Source organism: Notolepis coatsorum, assembly GCF_963971535.1.
Source record: "Notolepis coatsorum genome assembly, chromosome: 7".
In the NCBI taxonomy this organism is placed as follows: Eukaryota; Metazoa; Chordata; class Actinopteri; order Aulopiformes; family Paralepididae; genus Notolepis; species Notolepis coatsorum.
Genome location: NC_140171.1, coordinates 115,495,240 through 115,521,330, shown reverse-complemented (window position 1 = coordinate 115,521,330; position 26,091 = coordinate 115,495,240). Strand labels below are relative to the sequence as shown.

Here is a 26,091-nt window from a genome sequence, read left to right as displayed (position 1 = left end):
ACGCCTGGGAGTGAGCGGAGTTCCGTCTCCCACTCTCTCCATGTGGAGGCAAGGTGTGTGGGTATTGGGTCGTCCCAGCCCTGGTCCTTGTCCCATAGTGCTCGTACAATCATCTTTGCCCTGGTGGTGTAAGGTAGAATACATCCCAACGGGTCATATTGTCTGGCGAGTGTTCTGTACACACTCCGTCTGGTGGTCGGTATCGCCGTCGACCTTCCCTGCTCCGTGGTCAGGGGTTTGTGTCTATAGTGGAGCGAGTCTGTTTTGAAGCGCCAGACTAGTCCTAGTGTCATTTCTTGGGCTTCTCCTGGGATGGTCGCCATCCAGGTCTCGCTGCTGGCAGCCTTGTCCGCGGGGTAGAGGCTGCGCAATACGTGCGGGTCACTGCTGGCCCACTGCCTGAGATCAAAGCCGCCTTTGATCAGGGAGGCGCGTAGCTTGATTAGGAGAGCCTCGGCTTCTTCTTGAGTCGAAACGCTTTGTAAACAGTTGTCCACGTAGAAACTGTTCTTCACACTGTGTCGGACCTCTTCATCTGCTGCTGGGTCCTCTGCGACGTGTTTCTGTAGTGCAAATGTAGCACAGCACGGGCTGCATGTGGTTCCGAAGGGGAGGACTTCCCACTGGTAGATGGCTGGGTTCTCATCTCCGATCCTCTCTCTCCATAGGAACCGCAGCAGGGGCTTGTCCTCCTCCACTAGTCTCACCTGCAGGAACATCCCTTTGATATCCCCGCTGATAGCCACCTTGTCCTGGCGGAAGCGTAGTAGCACGCCTAGTAGAGAGGGGCCGAGTGTGGGGCCGGGCAAGAGCTCTTTATTCAGATTTTGGGATCCGATCTGGTAGCTGCAGTTAAACACAATGCGATCCTTGCCGTTGTGGTGAACCTTGTGGTGCGGCACGTACCATGATTCGGTCGTCTGATCGGCCTCTTTAATGTCAATCTTTGTCACGTGTCCCGCTGTGATTAGCTTCTCAATCTCAGCGCGGTACACACTCTCTTGAGCGGGGTCTTTGGCTAGGCGCCGCTCTGTGTTCAATAGATACCGCTCCGTGGCGTCTTTCTTTGCGTGAAAGGTGGGCATTCCCTCTCGCCTCAGGAGTGGAGTTGCGTATCTCATCACTCCGCCGACTGTGACTCTCTTTGTCCCTTGCTCGAGTAGGTTGATGGCGTAAATGTCTTCTTTAGAACGAATGTCTTTCTTTTCGTTCTTAAAGGGCATTGTCTCTAGTGTCCATAGCCTCTCGACATGCTGCAGGAGAGTGGTGTCTTCTTCTGTCGTTCTGGAGTGGAGGCAGCTAGTGGCTGCTGTTCGGTTGAGAGATTTAGCGAGGGGGCCTTGTAGTGTCCACCCTAGACGGTTCTCGACTGCTGCAGGACAGCCTCGGGGTCCTGTATGGACCCGGTCTATCGGGACGATGAGGTCTGCATGGTCGGAGCCTATCAGCAGGGTCGGGGTGGCGCCGTCTATGAGGGGGATAGGTAGTTGACGCAGGTGCACATATTTATCCATCAGCTTGGCGATGGGGTAGGTGTACTGCGATAGTCCTATTTCTTGGCTGGTGAAAGCATTTGTAATCCTATACCGTCGCTCTGGCTGCCCGCTTGCTGCGATAGTGAAGGAGACATTCTCGCCCTTTATCGTCTTTAAATCTCTTCTTATTGTCCGAATCGTCATTTAGTTCTCGCTCCCCCGCAGTCCCAGCTGGGCCGCAGCGGACGCGAGCAGAAGGGTCTTCTCTGACCCGTCATCAAGGACGGCGTAAGTGTCCATGACTTTATCTTGGTAGCTCAATGTCACACGGACTACCTTTAAGAGCACTTGGGCGCCACTGCTGCTGGCGGGGTCAATGTACATGACACTTGCCTTGGTGCTGCTCGATGGTGCAGGTGCAGGCCTTCTTCTGTTACTGTCGTGTAGTACATCTAGATGGGCTCCGTCACACCGACTGCACCTTTTCTTTAGGCGGCATTCGGCTGCCATGTGACTGTGCGCACATCGGTAACAGCGCCTGTTGGACTTTATCCATTGACTCACTTCTTCTGCATTCATCTTTGTGAACAGGTCACATTGTGACAGCCAGTGTTCCTTCTCGCAGTAGGGGCACACCATCTTCCACTTCTCCTTTCTCGAGGGGGTACTGTGGCTCTTACTGCTCGGTACTGACTCTGATTGGTGCATGACCGTCACCGATCTTCTTCCATCGTTTATTCTCCTGGGTCCCTCTCTGGAGCTTGGCGTGCTCCGCACGAACGTATCCAGTCGTAAGCTGCTGACTTCTCTCGCCAGGAAGTCGGCTAGATCGAGGAGGGATGGTTCGGGACCGTTAGGATCACGGTGGTCTCTCTGCCGCCTAAAACGCTCTTGTCTTGCGGGTGGCAGCTTCTCTAAAATCCTCTCGACGTTAGAGTTGGCGTATAGCTCGTGCATGCCCTTTTCCCGTTGCGCTCCCAGCATCCCTACCAGGGACTGCACTTTTATCGACAGGTCGTCTAATGAGCGATTGTCTGTTGCTGGGGGTAGGCGATCAATATGCCTTATCTCTTGGATTACGTAATCCCATATACGTCCATATCTCTGGTCCAGCGCTGCTAGAGCCGCGGTGTATGGGGTCGTAGAGGTGGCATAGGCTAGCGCTATATTGTGCGCTCGCGGTACTTTCAGGTGCTTCAGTAATATTGCATACTTGTGACGTTCATCAACGACGTCCACCATCATTGTCTCTAAGCACATCCGGAGCTCCGTGTACTGTGCTCGATTCTCATAGGTGAAGTATGTAAACGTCGGCGTGGCAATGTATGACGCCGTGGATGGCTGATACATCGGCGAGCGTTGGGGGAGAGACCTCCTAGGCAAGTCTCCTCTTGCGCCTCTCTGTGGGCTGGTACCGGCAGGGTACCATGGCCCGCTGGTCCAGGTGCTGTTCCTCGGGGCTGGTCGTGCGTCGTGCTCACCCGTGAATAGAGTCGGGGGTCTGTAGCGCAGCGCCGCGGGGGTATAGCCTGGGCTGTACTGGACCTCCTGGTCCGGTGGAGTACTGTGCTGTTGTCGGGCTTGGTTCTCCTCCTCTCCCTCTTCTTCTTCTATCAGGTCCTCTAGATCCTGTAGTCGCTTATTTAGCTTCTCCGCAGTGTATGCCGCTCCTTCCTTGTAGCTGGGTCTCGCTTGGACCGGTCTGGGAAGGGGGTCTGCGGGGGGTATAGGCTTGGTCTGTTGGTCAAGTTCAGGGTCGCTTGCTCGGTTAGGAGACGCTGCCCTTGACTGTTGTCTCGACGAGTTCCTTGAACCCCTGGCGGAGGGAGAGGGTGTTGCCTTGAGGATCAGCTGCTCCATTAGTTGCGCTTGTAGCTTGTCGCGCTCGGCTTCGCGCTTGGTGAGATCTGCTTCTCTTTGGGCACCGGCAGCGGCGCGCTGGGCGTCGGCCCGGTCTCTTGCCATATTCTCTTCCGTCTGAAGGCGTCTCATCTCCAGGCGTATGCGCTCTTCTTCGCTCCGTTGCTGCGCTTGGAGTTGTTCGCGCTCGATAAGCATCTGTGCTTGGAGTCGATCGCGTTCACCCTGAAGTCGATCGCGTTCAGTAGCGGCTGTCGAGGAACGCCTGTGATAGCATCCTCTCCGCTTCGCTGGGGGAAGACGGTTGTAGAGGTGAGCCGCTCCTGGGTGAGCCGCTCCTGGCTGTACTCGTTGGGGAGTCCTGGAGCTCTATTTCCTCGGCGCTCTCCTCCTCTTCTTCCGTGCAGAGTTCTCTCTCTGTAGGGTTGTCTTCCTCCCGGGGCTGGTCGGGGACTACTTCTTCGGTATTGGCGGGGGGTAAAGGCATGTCAGCTCCCTCCTGGTCCCCACCGTGAGCTTGGTCAGTTACATTAGAACCCACTAGGGCCTCTGTGGTCGGGGAAACCTGGTCGTTAAGGTCAGACATAATTTTACTTTCTACTTTTACCGCGTTTACCGTTTGTCGAAGGCTAGGTAGTTGACTGACAGCGTAATCCTCTAAGTACTGAGGTGGCTGTCGTCTGCGCTGCGGGCGTTCTACGTTAGGAGGACCGTTTCGTGGAGTGTTCATCATAGGCCATTTCAATATTAATAACACTATATTAATATTACACTAGTTACCCTCCGGCTCGAAGGACCAATTGTAACTGAGGGGTACAATTCCCTGACTGTATTGATAAGTATGGTATTATTAAACCACTACCTGCTTGTACTTTAACTTCTGGCCATCCAGTACATGATATAGATATGATGAACACTTTCCCACCTGATGAAACGAAGTCCACACAAATGTATAAATCGAATATTTTATATAGCAAAGGGTATATACAACGTTCACTTAATGACATTTATGATTTGAAATGCACTTGTAAGGCAAATGAGTATTCGTAGGTAAATCAACATTGAATGTCCAATCTCTGGTTACGCAGGGAGCAAGTATACAACCTGATTCTTTAGGGAACTATAGCGATGGTACTTAAATGATTATAGCTGGATACACTAAAGGGGGGGTCCCGCTGGTTGTAAGTCAGTAGGGGGGGGGGTTAGGAGAGCCGCTGGCGGTATCCCATCTGGCCGACGATTTCTTGGGAGAATTCAGAGTGCTGAACACGGTGCCCACAGAACCTCGGTCCGCAGATGAATACAGCTGGGCCCTCTGGTGGACGGTAGCTGCCGGTCCACAACGAAGAGACGTGAGGCGACCTCACTCGGGGTAGAGCGCCGTCTCACCTGGACTCCTCTCGGGGGGGTAGTTCCAACACTCAGCAGTGTTGGCTGTTATCCATGGCATAATCAAAGCACCCAAAGCACGTAGATAATCCAAGCCGTGGAAGGCTCGCCGTCGTCCGGGTAAAGTAATCCAATGTACAGGTCCACTCGTCCTGGCCCGGAGCTCCTCGGATGCAAGCACCACACGTGGTCTGCCCAGCCTGGTTAAGACTCCAGATAACGTCAGGAACGATGGGGGTACTGCTCACCTTATAACTCTAACCGAACGATGCACCATACATAATAGACTATTATTAACTTAATAGAAATACGTCCCACTCTACGGTATAGTGCCAAACTATGACAATTCAACTATTAATCCACACGATGTCTCAATGCCTATTCTGAGGCCAAGTAGGCCTTACTGCACCACACGTGCGTCGTGGGTGAGGCTTCACGTCTGTTACTAGGTTGGAGGGTAAAGGACTAATGGACTAAAAAGAAAGTTCTACTTTACTTGCGCCATATATATATGCGCTGTGAACAAATAGTACCATTCGTATTTCGCCAGACGTATTCCTACGCGGAACCGGGCTTGTAACGACATGTTCGTCGGCACGATTGAACTTGAACCAAGGGGCTTGGCTGCTGGCGCCAGGTTCTCGTCCAATGGTAGAATGAAACTATTATGGGCTGTTAGTAGACTAAAGGGATATTCAGTGTATATTGTACAAGGAATATACAGGGGATATCAAACGATATACAAATACTATTAAATATATATCCATAAATAAATATATATATTCGGTTTAATCTGATCCTTCACAACAATTATTATTTTTTATATACCGTACTTTTCGCACTATAAGCCGCACCTGAATATAAGCCGCAGCCGCTAAATTGAACAGTAGGTACCAACGTTAGCTCTCATAACGTTAGCCAGTTAGCAGTGCCGGGTACAGTAGGTAGCAACGTTAACTCTCATAACGTTAGCCAGTTAGCAGCTCCCAGTTTGTGTATATTATATCATAGTTGTAGTGGTGTGTGTATATTATATGATAGTTGTAGTGGTGTGGTGTGTATATTATAGTTGTAGTGGTGTGTGTATATTATATCATAGTTGTAGTGGTGTGTGTATATTATATCATAGTTGTAGTGGTGTGTGTATTGTATCATAGTTGTAGTGGTGTGTGTATATTATATCATAGTTGTAGTGGTGTGTGTATATTATATCATAGTTGTAGTGGTGTGTGTATATTATATCATAGTTGTAGTGGTGTGTGTATATTATATCATAGTTGTAGTGTTGTGTGTATATTATATCATAGTTGTAGTGTTGTGTGTATATTATATGATAGTTGTAGTGGTGTGTGTATATTATATCATAGGTGTAGTGTTGTGTGTATATTATATCATAGTTGTACTGGTGTGTGTATATTATATCATTGTAGTGTTGTGTGTATATCATATGATAGTTGTAGTGTTGTGTGTATATCATATGATAGTTGTAGTGGTGTGTGTATTGTATCATAGTTGTAGTGTTGTGTGTATATTATAGTTGTAGTGGTGTGTGTATTATATCATAGTTGTAGTGGTGTGGTGTGTATATTATAGTTGTAGTGGTGTGTGTATTATATCATAGTTGTAGTGGTGTGTGTATTATATCATAGTTGTAGTGGTGTGTATAGTATAGTTGTAGTGGTGTGGTGTGTATATTATAGTTGTAGTGGTGTGTGTATTATATCATAGTTGTAGTGGTGTGGTGTGTATATTATAGTTGTAGTGGTGTGTGTATTATATCATAGTTGTAGTGTGTGTGTATATTATATCATAGTTGTAGTGGTGCGTGTATTGTATCATAGTTGTAGTGTTGTGTGTATATCATGACAGTTGTAGTGGTGTGTGTATTATATGATAGTTGTAGTGGTGTGTATATCATATGATAGTTGTAGTGGTGTGTGTGTATTATATGATAGTTGTAGTGGTGTGTATATCATATGATAGTTGTAGTGGTGTGTATATCATATGATAGTTGTAGTGGTGTGTATATCATATGATAGTTGTAGTGGTGTGGTGTGTATATTATATGATAGTTGTAGTGGTGTGGTGTGTATATTATATCATAGTTTTAGTGGTGTGGTGTGTATATTATATCATAGTTGTAGTGGTGTGTGTGGTGGTGTTTGTACCACTGTCCACGTTGGATGGTAATTTCTCGCTGACTCAGCAGAGCTGCAAGCCGCAGCCCTTCCATCCAGCAGTTCCACTGGGACCCGTAAAAGGCAAATAAAAAGCAGAAGAGTGATAGAGGAGCGGTGGGGTGGGGAGGAGGAGGAGGAGGAGGGGGGGGGGGGGTTGTAGGATGTGGAGAGGGGAGGGGTTGGGGAGCTCAAAAGGATATGAAGTTGAGTAGCCTTGAGAGAATTAATCTGCTATGTATGCTGTAACCTGTATTTGGTTGTGTGAAGTACTTGCGCACGCTGTAGGAATTTTGTATTTGTTTATTTATGCATTAATTAATTTATTCGTTGGGAGGATTCCTCAAACATTATGCAATACAACGCTTCCAAACTGTAGGGGAACAGTAATTTGTAGGCCACTGCTCGTATTGTACTGACGCATGTTCTTTTGCAGAGGCACTTGCATAAGACACCAGGAGTCTCTCTCATAACCTTTAGACGAGGAATGGTTTGATGCGGTAACATCATAACAGCTCCATCTGAACGATTTGAAGAGATTAAGAGAGCGAGGGATGGGAAGTGATGGCGAGTAATCCATCAACAAGGAGGTTTAGTGAAATGAGCTACGGGAGAACAACAGATACCGTGGTACATGGTTGTCTCGACAACGGCCCGTCCAACCATGCTAGATTAAATGTTTTATATATAAAACCGATAAAAAAAAATGTAAGAGAAAAATGGTTGGCAATGGCATACGTTTGTATGCGGCTGGTGTGAGCTGGGTAGTAGTGTCGTTTTATTAAATGTAGACGTCCATTGAAAGTCCTGGGACGATTTCATGATGGCTTCCAGTTCTCGCGTCTAAATTGTCCGTTTTCCAGTGCAAAGCGCAGAGATTTTTATAAGCTCATATTTCACTAATAACACTTAAAATCATTGGTAAACAAACGTAGTGCAGAATATATACACTTTGACTGCTATTTTGATAAGGTTAGGGTCTTTACTCTTGGCTACATTTGAAAAATAAACCCAACATCACGTTAACTCATGAGTTAATACGGACTGTATTGATCTCTTAGTGACGTGAAATAAATCTCGACACGGTACCGTTATGCCTTATTATATGCACACTGCCAGCCAGCCTTCATGCGACGAAGAGATACACTTGAAATGTTGACGGAGAGAAGATAATGGTTCCAAAGGTTGCATACAAATATTAATGTTTGTCTGCATATTTTCACACCGCCAACAAAGTACTGGGTCCATGTTCGTTGTCTCGGAAAGGATTTTTGTGCCAGCTGTCATTTCTGCCCGTCTCCGTCTCCGACACTTGAGACTGAAAGTACTTAGCCACTTGTCACTGACCAACACATAGGCCAATCAGTAGTTAGATGTGACTGATGAGCCAATCAGAGCAGTTGGATGCAACCTGTAACCTGTGTGTATTTTGCAATATTTCAAAGGAAGTAGATGGGATATCTGAAATGGCTTTATTCTGTAGATATCCAGGGGGATATGTGGCTTGGGAGGTAGATCGGTCGTCTGGTAATCCAGAGGTTTCTGGTTCGATTCCCACTCCTCCCGGGCAGCGTGTCGAAGGGTCCTTGAGCAAGACACTTAAACCCTAACTGCTCCCGATGAGCAGGTTGACACCTTGCATGTTTGCCTTTGCCGTTGGTGTGTGAATGTATGAGTGATTGGGTAAAATGTGAGGAACAAATTGTAAAGCGCTTTGGATAAAAGCGCTAAATTTACCATTTACAATTTATCAAAGGACTGTAGTCATAATTTTCACAACAACATTTTGGGTAATTTTATGTCAACACACCTTCTGTGTTGACATAAAGAGCAACAGATCTTGCACGGACCAGATCGCCACCCTGCGCATCATTATAGAGCAATCCATCGAATGGAACTCTCCATTATACATAAACTTCATAGACTATGAAAAAGCCTTTGACAGTGTGGATAGAGAGACTCTGTGGAAACTGCTGAGGCATTATGGTATCCCAAAGAAAATCATCACTCTGATTCAAAACACCTATCAAGGAACATCATGCAAAGTTTTACATGCAGGCCAACTGTCAGAGAGTTTTGAGGTCAAGACCGGTGTGCGTCAGGGATGCCTCCTATCGCCCTTTCTATTCCTTCTAGTCATAGACTGGATTATGAAGACCACCACAAAAGGAAATAAAAACGGCATACAGTGGACCCTATGGACACAACTGGATGACCTCGACTTTGCTGATGACCTGGCTCTCCTGTCACACAACTACAACCAGATGCAGGACAAGACAACCAAGCTGGCAACTACATCCCTTGAGACTGGGTTGAGAATAAACAGGAAGAAAACCAACCTAATGATGATCAACACCTCTACCAACAACACAGTCACAGTAGGTGATGAATCCATACAGGAAGTCAACTCCTTCACTTACCTAGGCAGTATCTTGGATAAGAAGGGCGGCACAGATGGCGACGTCACAGCAAGAGTAGGCAAAGCCAGAGCAGCATTCATCATTCTGAAGAACATCTGGTCCTCCAAGGACATCGCCATGACAACCAAAGTGCGGCTCTTCAATTCAAATGTCAAATCTGTCCTTCTCTACGGTTCAGAGACTTGGAGAATGACGAAAAGAACATTGCAGAAGATACAGACCTTTATAAACAGCTGTCTGAAACGCATCTTTGGGATCCGGTGGCCAAACAAAATCAAGAATGAGGAACTATGGCTGAAAGGAAGACAGGAACCAGTGGAGAAGCAGATCCTGAGACGAAAGTGGGGATGGATAGGCCACACTTTGAGGAAACCGGCTACCAGTACTACACGCCAGGCCCTGACTTGGAATCCCCAAGGGAAGCGGAAGAGAGGGCGGCCTAAGAACACCTGGAGGCGGGACACTGAGGCGGAGCTCAAGAGACAAGGAACTACCTGGGGGGAGGCAGAAAGGACAGCCCAAAGCCGTGTTGGATGGAGAAAAGTCGTAGATGGCCTATGCTCCATTGGGAGCGATGGGCCTAAGTAAGTAAGTAAGTAACACCTTCTGTTAACTTATTCCCCGCCAACAACAAGTATACTCGTTATTTGATCGTTATTTCTTTTATTCGATATTTCCATTATCATTATCCATCCAGGGAGTCTGAGATTGCTATTGAAGTGCAATACCGGCCGGCGGCCGCATCCTACCAGGCTGCGGTATCAAGCACCATTTGAAACCTTGTGTATTGGGCTGTGCGTCGATGAAATGCCTCTGGGCGCTCTTTTCTACTAACCTGAACCTAGGGCTTCACCCAATCGCATTGAATCGTTTTCGGGACCCCCAATTCATTATGCTGTGGTGGGTTATGTCGTCGGCCAAATGGACATACGATCTACCAGATGGCAATCAAATAATTGGAATATTCTTTTTGGTATCCCACCGGCCACAGGTAAGAGCAATTTAATGTCAATTTCAGCTTGATTGTGCCTTGTTTTCATAGCCATCGCCCTGATCAGCGTATGTTGTTGTAATAACGAATGCTGTTATTGACAATCAATTAATCAGAAACAACCCCCCCCCCTTCATGCATTCATGATGGTCTGGAACATAATACCTGTTCTGAAGGGCCAGATTAACATTGAGAATCTACGTTTTATTGTTTTATATAACTTGTATATTATTTATATATATAAGCTATATCCCTTTAAGCCTCCGTTTGAATCATAGCATTATTCGCTTTCCTCATTGGATAATGCCCTTGACGTTGGCGGTGCCAAGGACCGCGCCCCTGAGACAGGTTCAAAGGCGAGTCTGGACAAGTTGGTACATGCCTGGTGCCAGCGCATTGATTCCAGACGAGAGCTGAGGCTGGGCACTAGAAAGCCCTCTAAGTATATATATCGTGGAAGGCGCGAACAGTAGTGTGTTCGTCTAAGTAGCAGTTGTATGAAGTAACGTGAAGTTCGTCCGGAGTAATGCAACAGCAGTAGCTGCACCTAGCGTATAGCAGAGTCAAGTTCGACCTAACTTAATGTGAAGTAAAGAGTCGTCATTTAGTGTGAATCGTATTACAGCAGTTCGTTCGGTGTGCAGCATTAACAAGCAGTTCGTTCGTTTAGTAACTAGCGTGAACCTTAGCAAGTGTGTGTGGACTTAGTAATTAGTGCCAGCACACGAGGAGGGCCTAGTAGCAGAACTATTGGACATGTGCACATTGGAACCTACCGCGGCGATATTGTAGAACCATTATTGGTTGGATTATAGTGATTGTGGAACGTAGTACCGTGGAGAAGAGCATCGTTAATACCCACTGTCGTTTGGATTTAACTACCTTGAAGATCTTACCTCGGGCTAGCTTCGAGGACGAAGCTGGCTGGCTATCATCATTGCTATCGGGCATTGGATTACAGCTATTACCTTGCTACTGAGCACTTGGATTATAAAGACCGGATCCGTATGAGAACCCCTTTTCTTCAAGTGAACAGCCTGAGTATCCGTACCTTCTTCCTTCCTCTGGAGCTTACAACTCTGGGAGGATATCACCTGTCTCCAGCGGTACCTTCGTTTGCCCCCCCTATATTGCCATCCCACGCCAGGCGGCGTTTGGTCTAGTATACCTAGCTTAGGAATTATTCATTCCCACTGACTTTGCTACTCACTGACTTTCTAATATCATTCGCCATAAAAGAGCAACCAAGTCATTCCCATTTGTATATTTGCTGCATAATAATAAATACTGTAAATGATATCTCCTTGCCACCCTGCCGTCTATTCTGAGTGTCTGCCATATTTAACTGTACTGTCTGGCAAGTAATAATAATAATATGTAGTAGTGGTTTAATCTATCACAATCTTTAATACAGTCAGGGTTTTGTAACCCCTCAGTTACAATACCTATCATATGTATTTGATTTTTTTATTGTAGCGTGTGTTGGGACGAAATGCCAATGGATTTAGTATAATACATGTTGCAGGCTATTACTTGCCTCCCAGGAATTACCATAGGCCGCTCTAAAACCATACTTATATTCACCACGGTATAAAACGGGAATGTATGGATGGAATTTTTATTTATTTTTCACATATTGAGCGATAGATACTCTATGTCAAATGGGCCATAGTATTGCATCCATAGCTATAATATAGAATATAGTTATACTGTTATAGCCCTGCAAACAAGGTGACTGACTCCATTCGTTTAATGCGTGGCAGCGCATAGCCGTATCCCGGAAACAGTGTGGCAGTTCATTGTACTGAATCTAAAGTAAAGGACCGGCCATTAAGTGGGACATTCATTTTAAATATGGTCTCCATTATGAGTTTCTCACCAGTATGGTAAAGCTTTAGGAGATTCCAAGATATATGGTAACGGTTTCTTCATTACAACCATACAATCTCCAGCACCTTGTTCCAATACCTTGAGGTCTTTTTTTTAATAAAGAACTTCACTATATTTTCTCCATCCAAATTATCTCCCATGGTGAGGAGTGAGTTCAGGGGGTTGACAGGGTTTTATCCAGGGATGCCCCTGAACTTAGGTTTATTTTTTTTTATCTACGCTGTTAGGCCATGCCTCCCACAAGCCGGCTGCAATGTGGATGAAGCCTTACATCACGTGTCCCCTCCGGTACTCGAGGAAGCAGCCGTCGCATCTTTTCACCTGCACAGCACGATCTCTCAGCGTCGGGGGTCTGCGTGGGAGGGCACGCCGCCCCCGTCGCTTCCTGATTCTGCTGCGCAGGCGCACCAACCGACCTGTAGGAGTCGCTGTCCACAACGTCCGATCCCCACCCATCAGCTTCCCACCCCTTAATACTGCCAATTGTATTAGTATGAACGACCAGCCAAGCTGATAGCAATGCGGAGAGCTGGGCTCGAACCCAGCGTCTCCGGCATTGGTGGTGAGCGCCTTGCCCACTGCACCACCTAGCCGCACCAGAACTTAGGTTTCTAAAGCCAGGCTTCGACATGGGTGGTCGCATTACGAGCAGCTCCCGCTCCCCGCAAAAGAAACTCCACAGATCAACAACATCAAGGTTTTTTGCAAATTTTTTACTCTCCCTCCTGTGGATTATGGACTTGTACATTAATTCACCATTGAAACAACTCCAGACAGAAGAGGAAAGTAACGAATGCGCAAAAAAACAGTCCCATTGTGACTTCTACATGTTGAAAGGCTCGGAGAGAAAGCATCCCGCGATTGGAATAGCAGCAATACACAAAGAGTTAACTGCGAATCCGGACTGCGAGATATTACCCCCGACTGGCAAGTTTGATAGAAAAGCAATGATCTTCTTATACTTGCTCCTGTCGGGAGACGTACATTAGAACCCCGGACCGTTTACTACACGGTACCAGGCAAAACAACTCAGACTACTGACACAAGCACCGACGATCACCGACGCGACAACCAACATAGCCAACCCTCCACCGCTCACGACTGGACCCCCGACGCATCTACAACTTAACGCTTGAGTGACCAGAAAGAGACGGAAAGAACCAGAGGCTTCAACACTGGTGCCCAACACAGCACAAAACGGAAATCTAACTGACAACCTCATGGTCAAATCGCCTGCTATCTTAGCCAACCTAGCCAGGCTGGCTAGGCTAACCGGCCCAGGACAAAAGGTTGCTAGCAGAGAAGACACAGGACAAAGGACCTCCCCCCTCCCCACATACCCAAACACGGACCACAAGAAGACATCAACAAAGCCACCCCCCCCACAGCAGCACCAGACACAGACGGACAACAATACCTCAAACCGGACGACATCAACAAAATAACAAAAGCAAATGGACTATACATTTTCCATCTAAACATAAACAGCCTGAGACCAAAACTGGCTGAAATCAGACAATTATTCATCAACAGTAAGACAGATATACTATGCTTCTCAGAAACAAAACTTGATGCATCTATTATGGACCCAGATTGAAATCGAAAACGATTCAATTGTCAGGAAGGATAGGAATCAGTATGGAGGTGGTGTCTGCGTGTATATTCATAAAGATACCAAATTCATCAATCGTACTGACCTGAATCATGATGAAATTGAAACTGTTTAGGTTGAAATCTTATTCAAAAGGGCGAAATTTATACTAGTAAGCACAATCTATAGACCACCAGAGCAGAGTGGCTTCTATGACACACTGGATGGGTGTTTAGCTGGGGTGGAGGGTGTAGAGAAGATTCTTATCGGGGACTGGAACGTGCTATGCTACGTAAAGAAGCACCCGTCTTCAAGGCCTTCGTAGGTTTTGTGATCTGCACGGTTTCAGCCAGCTAATCACCCAACCCACAAGAGTATGTGATTTAACACAAACTACCATTGATCTAATTCTGACCTCTGACAAGTCCATGATCTCCAACAAAGGGGTGATAGCATGCGGGTTAAGTGATCATTACATGATATTCTGTACCTGCAAAACGCTAAAACAAAAGGCCGGCTGTCACAAAACAGTCGCATCTAGGTACCTCAAAACCTACTCTAGAGATGCATTTAACCATGAACTGGAGAGCATGGACTGGTCAGATGAGCTCAGTGGTACACTAGTTGAAGAAACATGGCTTGGTTTCAAAACCAAATTCACTACAATACTTAACACTGCCCAGGGCCACTTCAATGTTAACGTTAATATCGCCTAATCTATGTTTTAAATTATGGCTATGTGTCTAATCTGCCCGTCGCTTATCAAAGACTCATTTTCCAGTCAACATTGTTGTAGCAGATTGTTTTTTTATCGCTTCATTTCCGTTTTCTAGCATTTTGAAAATCACTCGTTTTCACGGAAAAAATAACACATTTCATGATAATCGCCTTTTACTGGAATATTCTAGAACATTGTCATTGTTCGGCCTATTTATGAATCGTTTTCAAATAAACGCTAGATTATCGAGTTTACGCTTGTGCCGCAAGTTGAAAATCGATTCTCCTAGTTACTGACCGCTCGCACAGCCAAACAGCAATATCACATAATCACATAAAAGCTTATATCTCTGAAAACGAGTCTGATTATCCTAATACTGGTACCTGAGATCAGATGCTATCCAAATGGATTATTCCAATTCCTGATCGCGTTAGAAAAAAATCGATCTTTTTATTGATTCACCGTGTATACTGTAAAAACACATAATCTCCGCTGCTCTGAGGCTCACTAGTGGAGCTGATCGACCCCGGCTGCGTGAATGAGAAGTAAAATGTGGAGTCAGGGATTTTTTTTCTCATTCATTTTCATTGAGTTCAATCCAAAAGGGTGAATTACCATCTGGGAGACGATAGGGGGCGCTTTTTTCACATCTGAGCGCCTGGAGTGGTTGGATTTCCAACGGTAGACTTGGTTGATGAAATATGATTTCAGATTGCGAATAAAAAAAAAATAAAATACGAGAATTCTCGTGAGTGGGCATTCAACCCGCGGGGGGTAAACCCGAGAAAACTCGGGTTGGGCAATCAAAGTGTTAACAACATGGCACCCCTAAGAACCACCAGGGTTAAAAATTGCGCTGGGCCATGGATGCACACTGAAATACTGACCGCTATGAAAACCAGAGAGAAAAAATGCTCGGAACTTCATAAATGTCAGACAAAGCTAAGAAATGACGTAAACACCATGAACAAAACCACACACAAAAAATGTCATCAATGACAAAACTGAGGAAACCAAAAACAAACCCTGCGAACTTTGGAAATTACTCAACAACCAACTAGACTGCAGTGAAAAAACAAAAAAACAGATTTACAAACATACCGTAATTCCTCTAATAGTAACCCCGGCTTGTATTTGTTTCAACTGTAGCGGATACCAGGCTTGTATTAGGAGGAGGCATGTATAAGAGAGAGGCCTATATATATTCAAACCGATCATAATGAATAAATCAACATTTTGTGTCAGTTTGAACCCAGTAAAATGTACTGGGTTCATTTATTGAAACCAAGTACTGTATGAAATACGGTAGTAAACAGTGCAATTACAGGTGGTCAAAAAAAGTTAAATAAAGTAAAATAGTGCAATCACAATACTGGTATAATAATAATAATAATAACAACTTTGTTTTTTACAATTCTGAGGTAGGCTTACTCTCTTGGTAAACATTAACACCATACCATTATGGTATTTACTGCACAGCCAGGCCAGCATATAACAACAATAACAAAATATAACCGGCTTGTATTAGGAGGCCGGCTTATAATTGCTTAGCTCAACAGCGCACCCGGTCATTAATAGAGACCCGGTTTTTAATTGAATACCGGTTACTATTAGAGGAATTACGGTAAACATAAAGACAGAAAACACTCATCACAGACTAACTGGATGTGGCCAAATACCTACAGTAAACATATTCTTTACAAACATAGCCACAACACTGGTTAATAAACTACCCTCCCACTCAGGGCATTTTGGGGTAGAACACATAGTAGCATACTACAAAAACCTAGGGGTCCGCAAAGACGACTTCAAACTTGAAATGGTAACAACAGATGAGGTACTCAAAAAACTGAGCGCCCTCCAACCTAACAAGGCCACTGGCCATGACAACATCCCCTCCAAATTCCTCAGAGACTCAGCAGCCGCCATCACCCCAGTCATCACACACATAATAAACCTCTCCATAAAACAGGGACACGTCCCCAAGGACTTCAAAATTGCGAGAGTGACCCCCCTGCACAAAAAGGGCAGCAAATTAGACCCAGGCAACTACCTGTTTCTATTCTTGCCTCCATCTCGAAAGTCATGGAAAAAATTGTCTACGAACAGGTCGAAAAATACTTTGTGGAAAAAAATCGAATCTACGAGTTCCAATCTGGCTTCAGAACATCCTACTCCACTGACACATGCCTTCTCTATTTGACCGACCACATCAAACAAGAGGTGGACGCGGGAAAATACTGCGGCATGGTCATGCTGGACCTCCAAAAGGCCTTCGACACAGTCCATTCTGATTGACAATCTAAAAGCAATTGGTTTTGATAGTCTATCAGTGAGCTGGATGCAATCCTACCTGGAGGGGAGAGAACAGATGGTGGAGGTAAATGGGACTCTACCCCCCCCCCCCCCCCCCCCCCCCTCACAGTGAGCTGTGGTGTTCCACAAGGAAGCATACTAGGACCTCTACTGTTCCTAATTTATGCAAATGTCATGTCGTCAGCTTGTGACTGCAACTTGTTCTTGTTCGCGGACGACTCAGCCCTGCTGGTCTCTGACAAGAACAAGTTACAGGTTGAAAAAACCCTCAGCTCAGAACTCGGCAGGATCTGCACCTGGCTCGCTGATAACAAACTATCATTATACCTGGGTAAAACAGAGTCCATTCTCTTCGGATCAAATAACAAACTCAGCAAGACCGACGGCTTCTCAGTTACAGTGGGTGACAATATTGTCACAAGGAAAGATGAAATTACATACCTGGGTTCCATCCTAGAGTCAAATCTTTCCTGTGACAAAATGGCATCCAATGTAATCAAAAAAGTCAACCAGAACTCGATTCTTGTACCGGATCTCCTCTCTGGTAAACAAGAATACCCTGAAGACTCTGGCAGGAGCACTCATTCAAGGGTACTACGACTATGCTTGCACCTCATGGTACCAAAGCAAAACAAGATTACAAACATCACAAAACAAACTGGTCAGACTACTACTTGACCTTACTCCTAGAACCCACCTCACCCCTGCCCACTTTGACTACCTAGGATGGCTTGGAGTAGACGACAGAGTACAGCAACTTGCAATGGGCCTGGTCTACAAGATACACTACACCACACAGGTACCCATGTACATGTCGAAATACTTCCCAAAGGTCAGTGAATACCACGCCCACAACACCAGAGGGAGTTCCATAAATCATGTGCAACCCAGATTCGGCACAAACAAGGGACTAAACACATTTAGCAATTATGCCACAATAATGTGGAACGCCCTACCCACAGCCGTAAAAAGATGTGAATCCCTACCCACATTCAAAACCGCTCTTAAAGAGCACCTACGGGAGGCTGCAATTCGAAACTGGCCACCGTAAATGTCCAACCCCCGCCTAATGTACAGTCTCCTCCCCATCATATGTATATATTCTCTGTTAGGATCTATGGGTAACAGTACTGTATATTTGCATATCGTATATATAACAAATGTAACAGTACTATATACCTGTATGTCATGTATGCCATAAATGTCATGATGTCATGTATGTTGTGTATGTCATAAATATCACTATGAATTGAAAACGGGGGACCCTGATGTAAACAAGACAAACGTCTTTCTCTGGTCTGCATCCCCTTAACAATTGTGTGTATTGGGCGGCTACGTGGCGTAGTGGGCAAGGCGCTCGCCACGAATGACTGAGACGCTGGGCTTGCCTGTTCGAGCCCAGCGCTCCACATTGCTTTCAGTTTAGCTGGTCGTTCATACTAATACACATTGGCCATTGGCAGTAGAATCAGGAAGTGTTGTGGGCAGCATGAGCCTCCCACGCGTTACTCCTCGCCACTGAGAGATCGAGCTGCGCAGGTGAAAAGATGCGACTGCTGTTACCTCAAGTACCGGAGGGGACTTGTGCTATGTATGACTTAGTCCACATTGCAGCCGGCTTGTGGGAGGCAAGAAACAGCGTTCGTGACAGGGGAGGGTTGAATTGGATGATACGAAATTGGGATGGGAGAAAAATATGGAAAATGGGAGAAAAAGTGAATAAAAAAAAAGAAAAACAATTGTGCGTATTGAGCCGTACTGTATTGTACCCATTCTGCAAGCTGTTAAATAAAGTTTTCATTCATTCATTCATTTATTCATGCTGCCGTCTCTACAAGGTGATATCATTATAACGACGGTCAAAGCTTAATTCCAGCCATAAATACACACAAATGCCCAGTTGTTACATATAAAAACGCCACTGGATGTACGTAGTACCTACTTACTGGCACAGGAGTCTGTTTTGCATATTTTTGCTTTACTCTTTCGTGCTTGTCATTGAATCATCATCTCCTAAAATACCACTCAATCTCTCTTTCCCTCTCGTTCTCTCTCTCCATTCAATTCAAAGGTGCTTTATTGGCATGAATGCATAATAATAATAATAATAATAATAATAATAATATTAATAATAACATAAATAGCAGTATAATACAGTGCATATAGTTGCCTCAAAATATACATAAATAAAACAAAATGTTACATTAATTAAGTCACAACACTGTCCCCAGGCTATGGCATGCTGACACATGGTAAATGGATTGCATTTATATAACAACTTTTATCCAAAGTGCTTTACAATTTATGCCTCACATTCACCCATTCACACACCGATGGCCGGAAGCAACCATGCAAGGTGCCAACCTGCTCATCGGGAGCAGTTAGGGGTCAAGTGTCTTGCTCAAGGAATCGAACCAGGAACCTTTCAGGTTACCAGACGACCGCTCTTTCTCTCTTTCTCTTTCTTTCTCCCTCTCTCTCTCTCTCCATCTCTCTCTCTCCATCTCTCTCTCCCTCTCTCTCTTTCTCCATCTCTCTCTCTCTCCATCTCTCTCTCTCCATCTCTCTCTCTCTCTCCATCTCTCTCTCTCTCTCCATCTCTCTCTCCCTCTCTCTCTCCCTCTCTCTCACACACACACACACTGATCACACAGCACCAGATCCCAGACTCTTCCCTGGCGTGGTCTTCCCCGGTCTCATTCTGAGGTGCGGGTCACGGAACATTCTAATTATACACTGCGTGTTGGCGGATATAGCCGTGTGTGTCTCTGTGTGTGAATGATAGTGTTTGGCGCTGGACCGCGTGTGGGCGGCCAGTAACGACTCGGCTTCCTTCCGTATGCCCTGTCCTCACTCACAGCGTGGAGCTGTCAACATGAGGATAGACCCAAGTCCGGTCCTGGTAGTGGGCTGGCATTATGTCTTGATGCTGTCCACAAGGGACACACCCACACATTCAACACACCTTTTCTACGTATCGTGTGTGTGTGCGTAAAAATATAATTATGTAGTGCGATATTAATATACCCCTGATCACCCCAAATAAAGCTACTTAGATTAGATAAGAGTCAAAGTGCAAATGTAACAGTAACATGCAATAGTACAAGTGATTACACTGGGTATAACATATATAAATGAGTACTGTACTGAGTATAGTGCTAAGCAGATGTATTATATTATTATAATATATTATGTACAGTGATACAGGTATAAAGACACTATGATAGTAAGTCATACTCACCAGCAGCGTAACTACTAGTAAGAGTAGGTAAGGAATATGTACAGATACTGTATAGATATAGTATCTACACATATGTAAAATGTATTATATGCAGGTATGTGCAGACAGATGTGGATAGATATACTGTAAGAATAAATATATATATATATATAAGGTATATACAGCTGTCATACAGAGTTATATGCAGGTGTATAGGTAGGTAGGTATATATAAGGATTATATGCAGGTATATTCAGACAGATATATATATATATATATGCGGTAAATATCAATATATAAATGTACATATACAGTATATACAGCACTTTTGTACATGTTATCATACAGAGTTATATGGGTAGACTGGTACGAGGTAGATAGTTTATTATGATTACAGTGTAGGGCCGGTGTAGACCGTGAACTTAACAATTACATTACCCTTGCATGCACGCACACGCACGCACGCACACACACACACACACACACACACACACACACACACACACACACACACACACACAACTTGAGTGCCAACATTTGCAGGAGTGGTGGGAGAGCCACCTGTTCTGTTCCCCCTCCCTCCTCCCTCCCTCCTTCCTTCTTCCTCATGTTAATCTGGGCCTCCTCTTGAGTGTGGAGGAGGCAACAGCATTGACTTCTCCCCTGGTCCCTTTCAGGTCCTCCTGAGTCAGGTGCACCGGCTGAGAGCGCTGGACCTGCTGGGCCGCTTCCTGGACCTTGGACCCTGGGCCGTCAGTCTGGTGGGTTCACACTCCATATAGATCAAGTCACTTCCTACTGACCATATTAGGAGTGGCAGATCCCAACACCTCATCTGTAGGGTATCTGAATACAGGGTATCTGCGGGGTATTAAAAAGTATTAAATTCATAATTCTCAATTTAAGGCCTTAAAAGGTATAAAAAAAATCTTACATTTAGGTATTACATTTTCATCATCATTTATTTATTCGTACATGGAATTGGAACCACAGTCCAACAGTACATATTAATATAATTCACCAAATTCCATGGCCGAAAGGAACAGGAAGAAGAAAGATTCTTACCGTATATATACCTGCCCCTACACACATACAACACACCGATAGACTTATTGCGTAAAACCAAACCGAATATACCCATTTTGCAAAAATGGAAACATCAACACAACTAAATTAAATCAACATAAATAAACCCATTTTGTGTATATCAGTTAAACTACATATTTAGGTTCATGCATTTATACACACACACACACACATTTTGGGGGGGGGGGGGGGGGGCTACTGGGAGCTTGGTGCGTCTGGCAAGAGCTTGCATGTTTTTTTTTTTCCTGTTGGCATCATCTAATGTTGGTGATCTGTCTAGAGCAGGGTAGGAAATTAACCTCTTTTTTGTGCCAATTAACCCTTCCACTTTCAGTGCCCAGCAGGGGGTGCACGATTTAGTGCTTGAATGCCCACCACCCACTTCAATGTTAGCGTTAATATCGCCTAATCTGTGTCTAATGTGTCTAATCTGCCCGTCGCTTATCAATGACTCATTTTCCAGTCAACATTGTCGAAGCGGATTGTTTTTTTATCTGTTCATTTCCGTTTTATAGCATCTTGAAAAGCCCTCGTTTTCAAGGAAAATAAAAATATTCCATAATAAAACGGAATGTTCTAGAATACACAAAAAACATTCTAATTTTTCTGCCTATTTATGAATCGTTTTCAAATAAACGCTAGATTATCGATAGTATATGTGTACGTATGCACGCTGGGGCCGCGATCTGATATCTGATCTGATATATTTCCTGATCGCTCGCACAGCCAAACAGCCATATGACACATAGGGGAAAAGCGTATATCTCCGTGAAAACAGGTTTGATTATCCTAAGACTGGTAAAATAGATTCCTTACCTGAGATCAGATGGTATCCAAAAAGATTATTCCAATTCCTGATTGCCATTCCAAAAATCTATCCTTTTATTGATCCAACGCGTATACTGTAAAACACATATTACACGCTGTTCGGAGGCTCCACAATGACTGGGATCATCTCCGGTTACATGCGTGAGAAGTAAAATGTGGATTCCGGAATTTTTTTTTCTCATCCATTTTCATTGAGTCCATTCCAAAAGGGTGCATTACCATCTGGGAGACGATAGGGGGCGCTTTTTTCACATCTGAGCTCCTGGTGGGGCTGGTTTCCCAACGGTAGACTCGGTTGATGAAATATGAATTCAGATCGCTAATAAAAAAAAATGCACGCTAATTATCGTGGTGAGCATTCAGGGGGCGGGCTCCTAACATGCGTTATGTCGTGGCTGGCATTCAAAGTGTTAAAGGTGCTATAGATCAGTGTTTCCCAACCGGGGGTACCCTAGGGGTACGTGGGTGGTCCCCAGGGGGTACATGAAAAGATTTTAAAAAAATATATAAAAATGTACCAACTTTTTTTTTTTTTATATATTTTTTTTAAACAAGTTCAGAGGAAAGAGACATTCACATCAGCATTTCATATTAATTCCCACAGTGGCATAAAAAAGTGTCTTTTCAGTATATACCGGTAGATTGTCCGTCAGTATAGTCATATACTGTGTAGCCTGCCTGCTTGCAGTTGTGATTTTTATAGATGAATCATCGTTTAATAATATAATGTGTGGCAAACAAGGTATGTTTATCTCCGTTATATTAGTGAGAAATAATGCAACCGTGGCCCAAAAAGCTAGTACTCCTGGACATTCCCACATCATATGTATGTATGTTCCTATGACTTTTTGTGGACATAAAGCACATAGGGGACTTTGTAAAATTTTGTTTTGACAGAGTTTCCTGGGTGACAGAAAAAATCTGTATCAGTTTGTAATGAGTTAATTGACTATTATAATTACGAGAGGTTAACGGAATATTATCCCATACATTCTGCCAATTTATGCAGGCGTTGTAATCCTTTAAATCTATGTTCCAGACAGTGGTATTACCTGTAGTTCTGTTTAGTTTTCCTTGTATTTTATTATATAACCCAGAAACAAAACCATTTTTAACATTTATGCCACTCACTATAATCATTAAAGGATGAACTGGTAAAGGCTGATTCCATGGGACACCATAAGTGCGCATTGCAGTGCGCAACTGTAAATAAAAAAAGAAGGATGTACTAGGGACATTATAGATTTGTTTGAGCTCTTGAAAGGATCTGAGACACCGTATTCACTATATATGTCAGATAGTTTGTGAATACCTTGTCTTTGCCAATTGGGAAATGTAGCTGGTTTCCCTCCCAACAGTAAGAAGTTGTTATCAAAAATAGGGGTATCTAGGTGCCATTTTGTGTCCCACTGTCCCATTTCGGCAATATATTTCCAAACGTAAATTGAATGTGCTATAATTGGGCCGAATTTAGTACAGCAAAAGCTTTGGGATAGACCAGAAAAGAGGATATATTTGAGTGTATATGGAGATACAATGTGCTTCTCCATATTCACCCATGGAATGTCAGAATCATTATTGAACCATCTTAGCAACGGTCTGAGCATAAAAGAGAAATAGTACTGTTCGAAATTATGAACCGATAGCCCTCCTGCTTTCCTACTGTAAAAAAGAAAAAAGAAAAAAAGTACAGGAAAACTGTACCCAAATAAAGAATAATGCATGCCAAAATTGGGGGAATTCAAATTAAGTAATAATTTGATGGATATAATATTATTATTGGCTATACTTGTTCTATCGCGCAACGTTCAGCTTCCCACCGGACTGGCAGGTGTTACACCGAGCATCATCATTGTAGTGTAGCTAGTTAGCAAAATATCAAGCCTCTTTCAAAATTTCTGTTAACATTATGGATCAATGGCTGAGTTGAGCTGGTTCATCCAGCAACAACAGCACAGGTGATAGTGCTGAATCAGGAGAACCCATTCAGAAGAAAACGGAGAAAGTGAAGAATCGTCAGTTTGGTGAACATTATGTGCTCTCTGGATTTACTGTCACAACTACAGAGCAACCACAGCCAATGTGTTTCCTCTGTGGCGACATGCTTTCGAATAATAGCATGAAACCACACATTTACATATTTTTATATTCAGATATAATTCTATTGCCTATATTTATGTCTTTCTGCTATTACCCTGCCCATACCTATACCTCCCCTCCCCCATGCTGCTATGACACCCACATTTACCCAAGGGGATCAATAAAGGAATATTTCATCTGATTGTATCATATTGTATCGCATCGTATCTCATCTCATCTTATGTTATCTTAGTTTTGAGTCTTCAGTGCTTTGTTAACTTAATGTTACAATGGGAATGAGGTGATGATGTCAGACCTCAGAACTAAAACTTTACTTCAATAAACTGCCAACCTGTGTGACCATGTGACTTTATCCAGGTCATCCACTCACTCACACATACACACACACACACAGCCGGTCTGCCACAATATATAGACTATTAATTATATCCTGGGGATCACTATCATTGATTGCGTAGTAGGGGGTACTTTAGGTTGGCTTGAAATGCTTTGGGGGTACAGTACTCAAAAAAGGTTGGGAACCACTGCGGTATAGATAACATTCAGCCACTTGATGTCACACTAGAACACCAGCATGTCATTTATCCAATCAGGTGCATAATTACGTGGGTAAGTGAGAAGTAGGGAAGGGATACATGCACTCAACATGTAAACAACAACATTAATTTTGGACCCGCCAAATTCTTTTTATGATAAATTGAGTAAAATGATCAAAAAAAGTTTTTTGGGAAAAGCAATACCTTTATTCCACACCTTTCTAAAAACTCTACGGATGTATGATTAAATAAAACACAACGATTACTCTACATAACATTTTTATCTATAGTACCTTTTAAAGTAATGTGAGAAATGAGACTCATTTGGTAGACATCATTCTTTTCAATTTTCCCAGTACCCATAATCCCACCAGCCATAATCCCTGTACCCATAATCCCAGTATCGGTGACGACCCTTCAGGATTGTTTTTACACCACTCTACAGTACAGTAGCAGGCCCACTGTGTGACAGTGTCATGATGAATACAGTACAGTAGCAGGCCCACTGTATGACAGTGTCATGATGATGCCTCTGTTGTTGTCTGCTCCTCCAGGCCCTGTCCGTGGGCATCTTCCCCTACGTGCTCAAGCTGCTGCAGAGCTCAGCCAGAGAGCTGCGGCCGCTACTGGTCTTCATCTGGGCCAAGATTCTGGCTGTGGACAGTGTGAGTTACACACACACACACACATGCACACACACACACACACATGCACATGCACACTCACGCACGCACTCACTCACTCACTCACTCACTCACTCACTCACTCACTCACTCACTCACTCACTCACTCACTCACTCACTCACTCACAACTCTCTCTCTCTCTCCAGTTCAGGGTTTATGGAATTTGAAAATATGTTTGAAAAATTTGGAAAAAATAATCCAGGCCTGGAACTGTTTTGGAACATTATGAAATACATTATGAATCAGCTTTTATAAACTTGTGGAAACGTTTTTTTAATTTATGTAAATTTGAAAATATCAATGACAATAATAAAATGTGAAAATAATGTTTTTTTTTTTTTTTTTTTTTTTTGCATGATTCTAACCTCTTGCCACAGTGAAGCTTTCCACAAGTTTGCAATGTTAGCAGTTGCAAAGTAGAGGTTGTTCATTATTAGAGGCCTTGCATGGAATGTTAGTGTAGTTATCTTTCTTCCAGCAAGGCTGCCTGTAACCATTGGTACAGTAACCACTTGTGGGAGAAAATGCCTAGATTCTGTGCAGTGGTAGAGTAGGTACAACACTGGTAAAGCATATTACACAATATTACATATTATTTACAAGATCCAGTAACACCCAAGTTATTACTTTCTTGTTGATATATTTGTCATATTTTGATATTGATATTGTTATTTGTCATAGCAACACAATGTAACTGTTGTTTTGCACATAGCCTTCCAACATGGAGGGCAAATGGGTATACTAAACATTCTGTGCAAGCCCTCTATTACATCACAGAAATGATACGTTATACATCAATATGCAATATGT

General features: G+C 44.0%; 1 protein-coding gene across 1 annotated transcript in view; it reads left to right on the top strand.

Moving 5' to 3' along the window:
• Window positions 1-26,091, top strand: part of rptor (regulatory associated protein of MTOR, complex 1) — a 606,910-nt gene that overhangs the window by 327,653 nt on the left and 253,166 nt on the right. The window contains 2 exon segments of the mRNA XM_084318354.1: window positions 20,725-20,808; window positions 25,152-25,262. Of these exon segments, the coding sequence (XP_084174480.1) occupies window positions 20,725-20,808; window positions 25,152-25,262 (195 nt within the window).